The 13,664-nt window shown below is 40.4% G+C and overlaps 2 protein-coding genes across 10 annotated transcripts in view; one reads left to right on the top strand and one right to left on the bottom strand.

Moving 5' to 3' along the window:
* The window catches only part of atg9b (autophagy related 9B), an 839,198-nt gene that overhangs the window by 319,315 nt on the left and 506,219 nt on the right, over positions 1-13,664 (bottom strand). The window lies entirely within an intron of this gene.
* The window catches only part of obscnb (obscurin, cytoskeletal calmodulin and titin-interacting RhoGEF b), a 345,273-nt gene that overhangs the window by 159,996 nt on the left and 171,613 nt on the right, over positions 1-13,664 (top strand). For all 9 annotated transcript variants that reach the window (XM_062517333.1, XM_062517305.1, XM_062517313.1 and 6 more), the window contains one exon: positions 3,549-3,815. In XM_062517333.1, the coding sequence (XP_062373317.1) occupies positions 3,549-3,815 (267 nt within the window). The remainder of the gene's footprint in view (positions 1-3,548; positions 3,816-13,664) is intronic.

The raw sequence follows: 13,664 nt of genomic DNA, 5'->3' as shown, positions 1-13,664 counted from the left end.
CATCCCAAACATTTTCATTGTTAATTCTATGGGCTATCACCATTCCTGTTTCATTCCATGCGTCTGACTGCATGTCTGTGTGTATGGGTGTCTGTTTGTCTGCGCAAAGAAAATTGATAGTTTGCTAGTTGTACTGGGTCAAGATTGACAACAATTTCGACCAATTGTGACTGTCTTAAGATCTCAGAAGGTTGATGGCATTCTTAAGCCGACCACTCGTTAATTTGATGGGTATCGCAATTCAAATGCATGCGAGAGTGGCCCACACAAACCACATGAAAAGACGCTCTCACACTGGGTGCTGAATCCTACATAGTAGGCTAGGCTAATACATCTAAAAGAAGCAAGGGCAAGCAGCAGTCGCAGATTTCAAACTTTTAATCGTTCGTTGTGCGCCCAAATAGTTTGAAATCTGCGAGTGCTGTCCTTGCTTCTTTCAGACTTCTTAGCCTAGTGACGCCTTGTGATGCAGACATGCTGAATGCATGCAGGAGTGGCACACACACACACACAGCCCTCCGCCCTCCCTACATGAAATGTCTCTCTTCATTTTCAGCCAACATTTCGGTTAGGCCTACTTCTTACTTGCTGCATCCACTTGTAGGCTTTTGCCTTTTCTCTCCCCCCCCCCCCCCCCCCCTCAGTCATAACGGAGATTCGGCCGGGAGGAAGTCAGGGGCCTGAGATTTCATTGGACTAGCCCAATGTCCATTAGGGCCAATGGGCCGCGATTCGCTACCATTGCGGCTGTACACTACACAATATATTTTAATTAAATTATGACAGCCTCGGCCCAAAAATATGTGTCGGCCCAGCGGGCATTGCCCGGTATGCCCTATGGCCAGTCCATGCCTGGGAACTACTAAGAAAATGATCTTGAATTTGACCTAGCGTTTATGGTTGGTCGACACAATAGCATTCATCAGAAAACCGCAGAGGGTGGTTAGGGATATGTACATCTTGATCATTGTATTAAAATAGCAGGGAGCAGATCCCGTCAGTGTCCTATAGGCTATTAGCCTGACGAGCCAGACCCACATCAAGATGTAGGGTCTGGACACTCACCGTAGACAGGGCTCAATCGGAGGGGTGGGATAAACAGTTGTCTTTCAAATTCCCTCCCCGCAATAGGATAACGCTAAACGAATCATCTTCTTGTTTTCAAGTAGCAGGATGCGTAACCTTCCCTCTCCACGCAATAGGATAACGCTAAACGAATCATCTTCTTGTTTTCAAATAACAGGATGCGTTACCGTCGCAACTTCTGGTCGCATGTCAGTCACCATTATGTTCAGCCCTGTGATTGGACCGCTGGTGCTGGGGGTTCTCAGCTCCCTGGCTCAATGGATCGTGCCTAGACCGCCCCGCCAGCCAAATTACATTTGCTGCCGCTAGGGGCGTCTAGATTTCTAGGCTAATAGGCTATATCCTGGGAGATATATTATTGAGGAAGATAATGCTAATATTAATTATTAACATTCAATTTAAATATGTGGAGAGAATTTCCAGTAATACATGATTTTTTCGGAAGATGATTCCTGCGCTCAGATCTCCGCTGGTTTCTATGCTCGGTTGATAAATGAAGGCCAATGGGTGCCTGCACAACTTCACTGCATGGCCCCTAATAAGAAAGGGCCATAAATTAGTATGTGTGTTCAAACTTAGTAGTAAGGTAGTAAGCATTTGTAAAGGTAGTAAGATAGTAAGCACTTGTAAATTATGAGACATCTACAGTAGGACTGGGCCGACGCATCGACGAAATCGATTAGTTCGACGCAAAAAATATGCAAAAGCGATTCGTCGTCAAAAACCCAAAACAAGGTTGGCGGCAACGTGAGTGATTCCTCAGTGAGAGACTCCGCACGCACTTGTTCCTCTATAGCAGCGTTTCTCAAACTATGGGCAGCGGAGCTGCACCGGTCCGCATGAATGTGGAGACTGCTGGTCCGCGAGGCTTGGAATGAAAGTAGGCTCGGTGCTTCACCTGATAATTTGCTGCACAATTGATCAAGCAACTGTGGCCCGACAGAAAAAAAGAAAACAAAAGTTTCATACTCGCTAATTTGATGTGATTAATCATAGAGCCACACAATTAAGTGTTGGTATGAGCGTTCATTGAATGCATGCATGTGCGTGTTTGCGCGACAGAAACTGAAACTAATCGATAACGTTGGTGGCAAGCCCTGCTTCAACCTGTTGGAAGGCTGTTTAAGAACGTGGATTCTTCAAACAGAGCAGAGTATTGTTCAGTCAAATTTTAATGTGATCAAAAGATTGTAGCCTTCATTTAAACATCTCCAGATCAGTGATTTAAGCCTATCTGCTTGGCCGTAATACATAGACAAAAGTTGGTATTGTGTTTCCTGAATCCTTACATTCAGAGATTCAAATGGAATTTCAATAAAAAGCATGACAATTTTGTCTCCATTTGCCTACCAGAGTTTGATGCTTGCATGAGGGAAACATCCCAAAACAATAGCACCCATATAATTGCTGCTGTTTTCGGAAGTAGGCTATTTCTCATGCAACCATAGAAAAGCAATTAGCTATTGTAATTATATCTTACATTGCTAAAGCAGGTCTCTGTTTTTTTCACAAACTTTTTGTGAACAATGTGAAAGTGTATGTAACAATACATCATAATAATAATAATTGTAATAATGATAATCATAATGATGATTTGATGGGGGGTGGGATGGGGGTACGTGTAGGTGGGCCCTATGGCCCCAAAGTCCCAAAGACCTAAAAGAAGCCTACTTGTCATTTTATTGATGACAGTTGGGATCTTGTCTCCTTCAATTTGACAACACTCCAAGGATTCAAGGTTTTATTGAATACTACCTCTGACTTAGAATGCATTACTTTGCACTTGTACAGTCTTTCATTTTGGAATTTTAAGAGCAATTAACATACATTGCAATGTTAAGAAATTCATGTTTGTTTTCATTCAGATACGTAAATCAACATGTACATACAGCTATTAGTCAATTAGTGTTGAGATAATCGAATCGAAATCGGACTGAAAAAATGAATTGTTAGATTAATCGATGCATCGAAAAAATAATCGCTAGATTAATTGTTATAATCTATAAATAATTGTTTATCCCAGCCCTAATCTACAGTACATGCAAATCAGAAATTACTTTTATGAATCGTGTGACATTTATTTGAGATTTATACATCGGTTAATTGCTTGACATTTCTTATTGATTCATTAAATATACAGTATTTGTGAATGAGAAATTTGCTTGTCAACTAGGAAACTAATCTGACCTCAGAAATTCTGGATTATACACCTCTAATCCAGAAAATTAGCAAAGCACCATCAAGTACTGTTCTAAAGTTAAAGGTTGTTCATTTATTTTAATTTACCTAAATGAACCTAAATTAATTATATTTAGAGGAAAGCACCTTTCATACTCTTCACTCTTCAGTTGCTTCAGTTCAGTCATCAGCAATGCCTCACTTGATTTCTCCTTGAATCATCCACCATCTTGAAGATAACTCTCTGAAATAGTTCTCTTTTATCATGTGTCTTGTACTATCAGAAGCTCCAGCCTATTTCCAGAAAGAGCTGAAGAATCAGGAAGCAACAGAGGGTGACAGTGTTACACTATGCTGTGAGCTCTCCAAACCAGGTGTTGCAGTAGAGTGGAGAAAAGGAGGAGTAGTTCTTCAGAGTGGCAAGAAGTACACCATGAGACAAGATAACCTCATTCAGGAGCTCCTAATACATGACCTGGATCCTGAGGACAATGGTTATTACACATGTGATGCAGGAGCACAGCTAACTACTGCCTCCGTGACAGTACAAGGTAACAAAGCAGCATTAATTCATTGGCATGTCTGATAAAAAAAGTTATTTATTATTTTTGACCTGGTGAATCTGTTTTTAAAGTCTTTGTCTGAAAAATGATGCGTGCACACATTACGATGTGTCTGAATTTACTTTCACTATTTTTACAGTCTAAAAAATTGTCTCTGCGCCAAGCACATAGTTCAAAAGGGCTGTTCTTATGTTTCTCAATTAATCATAGGTGTGTTTTGCATGTAACATCTATTAAACCAATTTAATTTATGAGTTTTTATTTTATTTTTTCCCGTCATCTACCTCCTGAATTTTTGGTCAATGATTCCTGGAGCACCGTAACACCAGGGCACATGAAACTTGGTGGGCATGTAGCCCCAGTAGAATTTTTGTTTGGTCCCCGGGGGCCACTCCACCCCCGTGGCACCTGGGATGATGAAATGTTTATGGTATGTTGGTCTCAACTGCCGCATTCATGTTAGCTTATAACCAGTCATTTGTGATTTGCACCCCCATAGTGAAAAATGAAAATGCAATATTATACTGTTTTAACACTTCAGGGTCTGAGGCCTTTTAGACACTCTGAGGCATTTTGCTACCACTTTAGATTTTTAAGTTTTTTGTCTAACTGAAAACATCCATGCAAAAGTTACACATATGGTTTTAATCTAGAAGCCCTAAGCAATAAGAAAATGAGAGTGAAGTGAATGTAAAGAAATTAGTTTAATTTAAATAAAGTGCAAACACAACCTTACAAAATCCAATTTTCAAAGATCTTCAAACTTTATGAAAAAGCACACTATAAATATATCTATCGAAAACATTTGAAGTCTGCATCTTGTAAACATAAGTACTGGCTAAAATGCCCATGTGGACTTGCATACGTAGGCCAAACAAAACGGCAATTAGAAACTGAGAAAAGCGGGGCATAAAACGGCTATACGCACTAAGAATACCACCTACGCTATTGCAAGACACTACATGCAAGCCAATCACTGTTCCCCAGCATCACTTAAACTCTGGGGCATTGGAAAAAGTCTCCACACCACCTAGAGGTGGCAATGTTATTAAGAAGCTTTTATGCAGGGAGGCCTATTGGATTTATGTGCTGGGCACATTTGAGCCTTCTGGTCTCAACGAAGAATGTAGCCTCTCGTGTTTCCTGTAATACTAGGTTAATATTTGACTAATATTTAAAAATAAAATAGATTGAAAAGTAGTTTTTCTTAAACAACTGGCGAGTCTGCTCATCTTCACTGCTCATCTTCCACTAGTGGGGCGCAGAGACCTGCCAGGTGGGGCGCGAGCTGACGTGAAAAACGGGAGATTTTCTTTTTAATCTGTAGCCTATGCCTTCCTTTATTGATAATTACGAGCATGCACCTCCATCTCACAAAACACACACAAACAAGTTAGGCGTAATATAGACTCTTGTATCATTGACCAGATGAAAATGTTAGTCTGTCCTAGAACCATAGTTCGAAAAAAAAATGATTGACGTCGGCATTTTAATTGCGGCGGAAACAAAAAAAACGTTCATGTTCGAGACGAGCGCAGTGAAATTGAAGGATATCTTGGCTATCTGTCCAACGACACAATTGCTGTTTTGCGATCTCGAAGAACAACTGCTTCACAAACGGAAACACTCATGTTTTGTCTTGCAAGTGGACAAGGCCACTGACAGTAACAAAGGTGATTTAGTTATTACTTATGTCCGCTTTGTTAACTTGACAGCGAGCGAAGATATTCTATTCTGCGAGTATGTCAAAAGTAGGGCCACTGCTGATGAGCTATTCAACATTCTCAACAATTAGTCTACCTGGCAGAACATGACATCAAATGGGAAACGTGAGAGACTTTGCTCAAATGGCGCACAGACGGTAAAATAAATGGTCTGCAGGCCGTGATAAAGAGGGTAGCGCCCGATGCGCAACGGACGGACTGTTTCATTCAGAGAAGCGCTCATGTCAAGGCCTGACCTGAATACGATTTTGAACGAGGTTGTGAGATTGGTGAACCTTCATTTATAACACAATGGTAGCATATAGTTGGCCCTGTTTCTTTATTTTTGGAAATCAGCTTTTTTTGAAGCAAGGATGGACACCTTGTCAATAACTGACATAATTGGTCATTGATTTAGATTTTTATTTTCTCTATTTTTGAAGTGATAATCTGTCGTCAAATGTTATTTTTTAGGCCTACTGATGTAGCCCATATTTAGCAACTGACATTACGTCAATACATTTTACATTTTTGAGCTTGACCTACTACTTTTTTAGAGCGATGATGGACAGGTGGGGCTCGAGAAAGCCCCCTTGATCAAAGTGGGGAATGAAAGAAAAAGTTTGAGAACCACTGTCCTATAGTAACAAGACTTGCGTCGCATTGGTGCCACGATCTGCTGGGTGTAAGATAGGGCCCAGTAAGTTGTCAATGAAAAGTACTGGCATTGAACAAAGATTTGCAACACATAAGTAAAAAAAAAAAAAAAAAAAAAAAAAAAAAATTGCCAAAGGTAAACAACAGCAAAAATATTTTTTTTTCAGTGCCAGAAGTTACGTCACAAGTGTTTCAATGTCAAAGTTTGTTTTTCCATAACTATAATTTTTCATAGTTATAACATGATATTTTTACATGATTAATTCTAATAAATCATTTGATTACAATATCCATTTTTTATCATTACGTTTTATACGAAGTAGGTTTTCAGTTAAAAAGGAAGATGCTTCTGGAATTACAGTGATGATGAAATAGTCCACTTAGTGGACATTTGATTTCTTTAGCCATTAATTTTCATAAAACATTTTTTTAAATGTGATTGTTAACATTATCTCAGCAAAACGTGTTATTACAGTTTTTCTCAGTCGCTTTGGCGTTTTTCTCACATCACTTAGGAACCGTATGGAAGAAATGTACTTCAATTAATCATAAAATGGTCCTGATATGTCACTAGACACTACTACTAGACTCAGTGGGGAGGAGGAGGGGATACACCACACCACAGTATTTTGAAAATGATTGCAATACAAGTTTTGGCCAAAATCATACATATGGTTCCTTTATCATTTGCACAGCATTTAGTGCATTTTTCAAAGCAATTAGTGCAAATAGCGAAACCTAGTGGATAACTCCATTCCTTAAAAACACGCCACTTGCTCAAAATGGACAGTCCATTCCTCAAAAGCAAGTATTTTTGTCAGTGAAACTGCCAGTGCCAAGTCTTGTCTGGGGTTTAATCCTGGGAGACGGGATTCGGGATTTCCCGATTCCCGGGAAAGGTTATGACGGGAAACGGGAAATAAAATAAAATTGTTGTTATACGGTAAAGTTGATGCATCAAACTTGCTGCTAAATTATAGCGGATGCAACAGTTGTTTAAAGCTCTTAGTACAGGCTATCCGTGGAGTCGGAGAGAGTTCTCAGCTGCATTCATTTGCCTGGCCACCCATCCCGAGTCAGAACATTAATTTTACGTTGCCCGCTGCGAGAAGCGGCAACGCATCTGCAGTTAAATTATCTGAGTAGTCACAGCCACACACGTTAAAATTACAATATAAACGGTAGAGGACTGTATTGTATGATAGACATTTTTCTGCCATACAACGATATACTATGGAAGCATATGAGTTCCATAATTCAAATGAGAATGCATTCTGCAATATGCAATTCTAAAAGACATTACATTAGGCAATTGCTAATTCATTATGCAATTTAATATTACAATTTGCAATACTTTCTTTCAAACTGCATTTTAATATACAAAGTGACAATGCAATCATCAAATCAATTTGATTTATTTTGGTTAAAAATTTGAATAAACATGGATTGAATTGCATTCCATTTTGCCATGGTACTTTAGTCTCAAAATTCAAATGGCAATTCATTTTGCATTTCAATTTTCAATATTCAGTTTCATCTTTTAATTGTCAATTACTTTTGCAATGTAATGTTCAAAATTCAATGTAGAATTGAATTATTTTTTAATTTTTTTATTTATTTGATTTTTTTTTTTAAATGTTTTTTAAAAAAATATTGAAAACATTTTGAATATTTTTTGGCAAAAAGTTTTGCCCGGTTTGCAGAAATAGCGCCCCCGTTATTGCATAGCACTTTGTCACGCTCTTTGTGTCTCAAAATTCAAATGGCAATGGCAAACGCGATTCCAAAACACTTTGCAATCTGTCAGTCTCCCATCACCCATGGCGGGAACTACGTCACGTCCGTGTTTATCTCGCATTGGTCAGTCTTCTCTTTAAGGCGGGTCTTGGGCAGGGCGGCTGACGGCCTCCAGGTAGAGAAGATAACGTAAAAGAGAAATTGTCGCTGACACAGTAGCCTACTGTTGGAGGTGATGGGCAAGAACAGTCGCTCAGCTACTGAGGGAGGCAGGCGTGTGTGTGTGCGCGTGCGGAGACCTTGATCCGACCGTACGCCACCCCCTCCAGGAGCGTGTATCAGGGTGAAGCGTGAAAAATAGCACACAGGTAGCCAGGGGAGCTGATCGAGGGAGCTGGCAGCCCAGGGCCCTGGAGCTCATATCTGGGTGCAGCGTTTGCTCCTCTCAGCCCGGAGGACTGCTCCAGATTAACGACCATAGACAGTAAGATAGGCTACTGACAGGGCTAACACAGGGCTACTAACAGGGCAGGGCTGTTAATGACAGGGCAACATCGTTTCATTCACACTCAGGCACTCCTGGTCTGACCACGACCGTCCAGCTGCAGCCTGCACTGTCAGAAAGGAAGCGTAGCCACGTCCTGAGATATCGATGGCTTTGCCCCAAACGAGGAACGAACATCGTTCTTTTCACAAATACACCATATTTGTAAGCAAATAAAGTGGTTTACTTAAGATTACTCAGCGTTTTATCAACGTTTGGTCCGCGAAAATATTCTCGCTGCACCGGTAGGGAACCCGCCGTCATGTCATCCGGCACAAGCTTCCTTGGTACACTGCTGTCATAAGCATTACGGTTCCCCATTGACTCCCATTGATTCTGACAGTCAGAATCAATGGGAGTCAATGGGGAACCGTAATGCTTATGACAGCAGTGTACCAAGGAAGCTTGTGCCGGATGACATGACGGCGGTGGTAGAGAATCGGTTGCGAGACTCGGTGAGACGTGATCATCCCACTGGATTGTTGTTTGTACAAACATTCAACATCCAAAACTATAACTGAAAAACGTCAACATTGACGAATGTAATACATTTGTGCTACGTTATAAAAATAAAACGTAGACACCTATTAAAAGATGCACTTGCTAATTTGTGCTACATTCTTATCAACGATCAGTGAAAAACTACTTCCTCGTTTGGGGCAAAGCCATCGATATCTCAGCAAGTGACTACGCTTGCTTTCCGGTTCTGACCAAACGTTGATAAAACGCTGAGTAATCTTAAGTAAACCACTTTATTTGCTTACAAATATGGTGTATTTGTGAAAAGAACGATGTACGTTCCTCGTTTGGGGCAAAGCCATCGATATCTCAGGACGTGGCTACGCTTCCTTTCTGACAGTGCAGGCTGCAGCTGGACGGTCGTGGTCAGACCAGGAGTGCCTGAGTGTGAATGAAACGATGTTGCCCTGTCATTAACAGCCCTGCCCTGTTAGTAGCCCTGTGTTAGCCCTGTCAGTAGCCTATCTTACTGTCTATGGTCGTTAATCTGGAGCAGTCCTCCGGGCTGAGAGGAGCAAACGCTGCACCCAGATATGAGCTCCAGGGCCCTGGGCTGCCAGCTCCCTCGATCAGCTCCCCTGGCTACCTGTGTGCTATTTTTCACGCTTCACCCTGATACACGCTCCTGGAGGGGGTGGCGTACGGTCGGATCAAGGTCTCCGCACGCGCACACACACACGCCTGCCTCCCTCAGTAGCTGAGCGACTGTTCTTGCCCATCACCTCCAACAGTAGGCTATGTGTCAGCGACAATTTCTCTTTTACGTTATCTTCTCTACCTGGAGGCCGTCAGCCGCCCTGCCCAAGACCCGCCTTAAAGAGAAGACTGACCAATGCGAGATAAACACGGACGTGACGTAGTTCCCGCCATGGGTGATGGGAGACTGACAGATTGCAAAGTGTTTTGGAATCGCGTTTGCCATTGCCATTTGAATTTTGAGACACAAAGAGCGTGACAAAGTGCTATGCAATAACGGGGGCGCTATTTCTGCAAACCGGGCAAAACTTTTTGCCAAAAAATATTCAAAATGTTTTCAATATTTTTTTAAAAAACATTTAAAAAAAAAAATCAAATAAATAAAAAAATTAAAAAATAATTCAATTCTACATTGAATTTTGAACATTACATTGCAAAAGTAATTGACAATTAAAAGATGAAACTGAATATTGAAAATTGAAATGCAAAATGAATTGCCATTTGAATTTTGAGACTAAAGTACCATGGCAAAATGGAATGCAATTCAATCCATGTTTATTCAAATTTTTAACCAAAATAAATCAAATTGATTTGATGATTGCATTGTCACTTTGTATATTAAAATGCAGTTTGAAAGAAAGTATTGCAAATTGTAATATTAAATTGCATAATGAATTAGCAATTGCCTAATGTAATGTCTTTTAGAATTGCATATTGCAGAATGCATTCTCATTTGAATTATGGAACTCATATGCTTCCATAATATACAGTGCCCTCCAAAAGTATTGGAACACATGCTAAAGTTGACAATATAAAATCATCTTTTGGAAATTCATCTGTGAAGCCTTAAATGAAAAAAAATAGGAATTATTCAACCTTTAAGGACATCAATTTTCTTTGTGAATAAATAATGTATTGTAAATAAATAAATGTTTTCCTTAAAATACAGCGGTCATACTGTAAGTACGCCCATGGAACGCCCATGTTAAATTCCCATAGAGGATTTGTATTTTTATTTTTAAAGGCCAGTTATTTCATGGATCCAGGACACTATGCACCCTGATAAAGTCCCCTTGGCCTTTGGAATTAAAATAACCCCACATCAACACTATACCCTTCACCATACTAAGAGTTTGGCATGCTTTATGTCAGTTATTAGCTGTTAGCTAATTAGCTGGTTTCATTATCATTGAGCTCAATGCGAGGGCTGCCTTGATTTTCAGAAGACAAGTCACAGACAATCCATCTGGCATTTCAGAATAAGCGCTGCTGCAGATGTCAAGTACGCAGCTCACTTGATCACGTAGCAGAATTGATCATTGCAAACTTTGTTGATGAACATAAACAATGGGGAATGGGTCGTTTTTTTTCCGGGCTCTGATTCCGGGCTCTGATTCATCTAATTTTCAGGAAAAATATTAAACTCTAGTCTTGACACCATCATTTATGAACAAGATTGGCTTGGCTCATGAACAAATGGCTTTGTCATGTGTTCAATAGGCCTTTCCCACGCGATGTCAGCAGCTGGGTATTAGTTCGTCCGGTAGCAGTAATATACAGTCATAATGTCATTTAACATGCTAACATGTTAGCAAGTTGGTTTGATGTAGACCTTCCACGGTGAAATCAGTCACATTGTTCAAATTTTCAAAATCATAGTTATTAAGATTTCACGAAGGGGCATAGTCTACCTTCAAAACGATACCTTTATCTAATGAATTTAACGTCACATTACTGAAATATAAACATTGAAAGGAGTTGAGTTCATCCTGTCATATCAAGAGAAAAACTGAGAAATCTGCCTCTGAAGTTAACCGTCGGCTCAACACTCACAAACGCTTTGTACGGTCGCCGCTATTTTAAGATTTACGGTACTCACTTGTATACAACGACACAGCACGCGGATAGCTTGGTGGTTGTCAATGAGTGCATTTACCGTAAATATTGTAATAGAGCAGCAAATACGAGCCGCCTCTTACTTCCTGGTGGAATTGAATTGTGTTTAGCTTGCAAAAATCACGATAGGTCTGTTTACACGTCTAAAGCATGTTTATACTTCAAATTTCGGTCTGTTTACACGTCTAAAGCATGTTTATACTTCAAATTTCGACTCCTCTCCTCCATAACACCATCCCCGGGGTCTTAACAAGTGAACCGCGTTGGCTGGTCAGGGTTTTAAAGCATTTCCAGAAATTGCCCGGTCATTACACATCAGTGGCAATTAATTTGCCATGACTAGCATGCTAATAGCGATTTACGCTAACGCACCTAAAGCACAGCTGTCGGTAACACATAGAAGTAGTTCACGGAGTTCCGTACAGCGTTCTATTTCGAAAACAATGCTAATACGTACACCACAGTGTTCCGTACAGTTAACCTTGTTGCCTTCTACGGCAACTCACTCGCTAGGCAGTGAGGCAGTCTGTCGAATATCCACTATCAAACCAACTTGAAGCTAGCTGAAGTTGCTGCTATATATTAAGGATTAGGCTACTGACTTTACTCTCAAATCAAGGCAGCTACGTGACGGCAATGATCGCCAACGATAACAAGGAAAATGAAGATAAAAGCGGAAAGTGTCTGATGTTAGCGTGGGAAGGGCCTATACGACTGTTTGCAACAAAATGCCACAAAAAGGTCAGAACTCGGTGACACTACCTGAAAATTCTCAAGATACTGTAGCACTAAAACTACTACAGAAAAGTTACACATTTCTGTAGTTAGGGGAGTAAGTGAATACAAGACACTGAGGGCCAGATGTACTAACGTTTTGCGCCCATTTCAGGCGTAACGTGCGCGTATAAACATGGGGAGGATATGTATAAACAGGCCACAATGAGAGAAACGCGCAGACTGCCTGCCGTGGGAGCTGAGAATGGCTATTTGCGCTTTTCCGTGTCATGCATATTAATTCCTGGGCGGATCAGCTGAAAATGGGTGTAACGCGCAAGTACAGGGGAGGAGAGGTGCTAATAGCGATTGATTAAGTATTCCGCCATATGTATGAAAACAGCGCACGTCTATTCTGCGTTGAAAAACTTCCGCCTTCTGAAAGCAGGTGTTATCCAAATTGCGGTTAAATGCGTCTATTAGAAAAACGTTTAGAGACAGCTGAATCAATATTCAGAGCATCAGTTTTCTTCATTGTAGTATGTCAAAAGCAACCTTAACTTTTGTTTGCCTCTCTAAAATCGTATTTTCTCTTTCACGACATAGCCTACACTTCCCAATCTGTTAGACAAGCATTAAGTCATATCCTTAGTCTACGTGCAGTAAATAGTTCACAAGTAGCCTATTTTTTTAAGTGGATTAGTAGAACTACTAGGCCGGTATACTCTGTCGCAGCTCGTTGACATCTCTTTGTATCATGTATGATCGCTAAACTTTGATTCTTTTTAATGTTGCAATACTGAACTGCGCTTGTAGTTCAGCTCTCTACACGCAGTAATTAGCGTTGAAGAGGGGGGCGGGAACGGGCGGGGATGACCGCTGTTAACGTAATGAAGTGACAGCTTAGTAAATTCCGCGCAATATAGCAAAGCACAGCGTTCGCAGTCTGCGTATACAAAAACTCGCTGTTAGCGCTGTGTTAGTACATCTGGCCCTGAATACGTACCTTTCACATTTTTACTGTATATGCTCTTTGCAATTCTACAGCATTGTGACAGAATTTGATCAACAATTTGATCAGAACTAGTTCAACAATTGTGTAGCCTATGTAATGATTCAAGTGTGGCCTTTAGTGACTACGCCACTCCCACTTATCTAAAAGGTGTAGGAGAACCCTTTTTTTAAATTTCAAGACTAGATTTTCCCCACGCTGGTGTCAATCAAAATGAAACAAGTTGGAGGCTGATGTGCAAAAGCAATAATAATACAATTTTATTGATAGCAGTCACAGGTAAACACTTTAAAATAATTTCCTTTTTTTTATTTTGTACTACTCGGTCGAAGCCTAGAGGGAAAAGCTGGGCAGCACGC

Source organism: Sardina pilchardus, chromosome 2 (genome assembly GCF_963854185.1).
Source record: "Sardina pilchardus chromosome 2, fSarPil1.1, whole genome shotgun sequence".
Taxonomy (NCBI): domain Eukaryota; kingdom Metazoa; phylum Chordata; class Actinopteri; order Clupeiformes; family Clupeidae; genus Sardina; species Sardina pilchardus.
The sequence above is the reverse complement of the archived record's forward strand: the minus strand, read 5'-3'. Positions and strand labels throughout refer to the sequence as shown.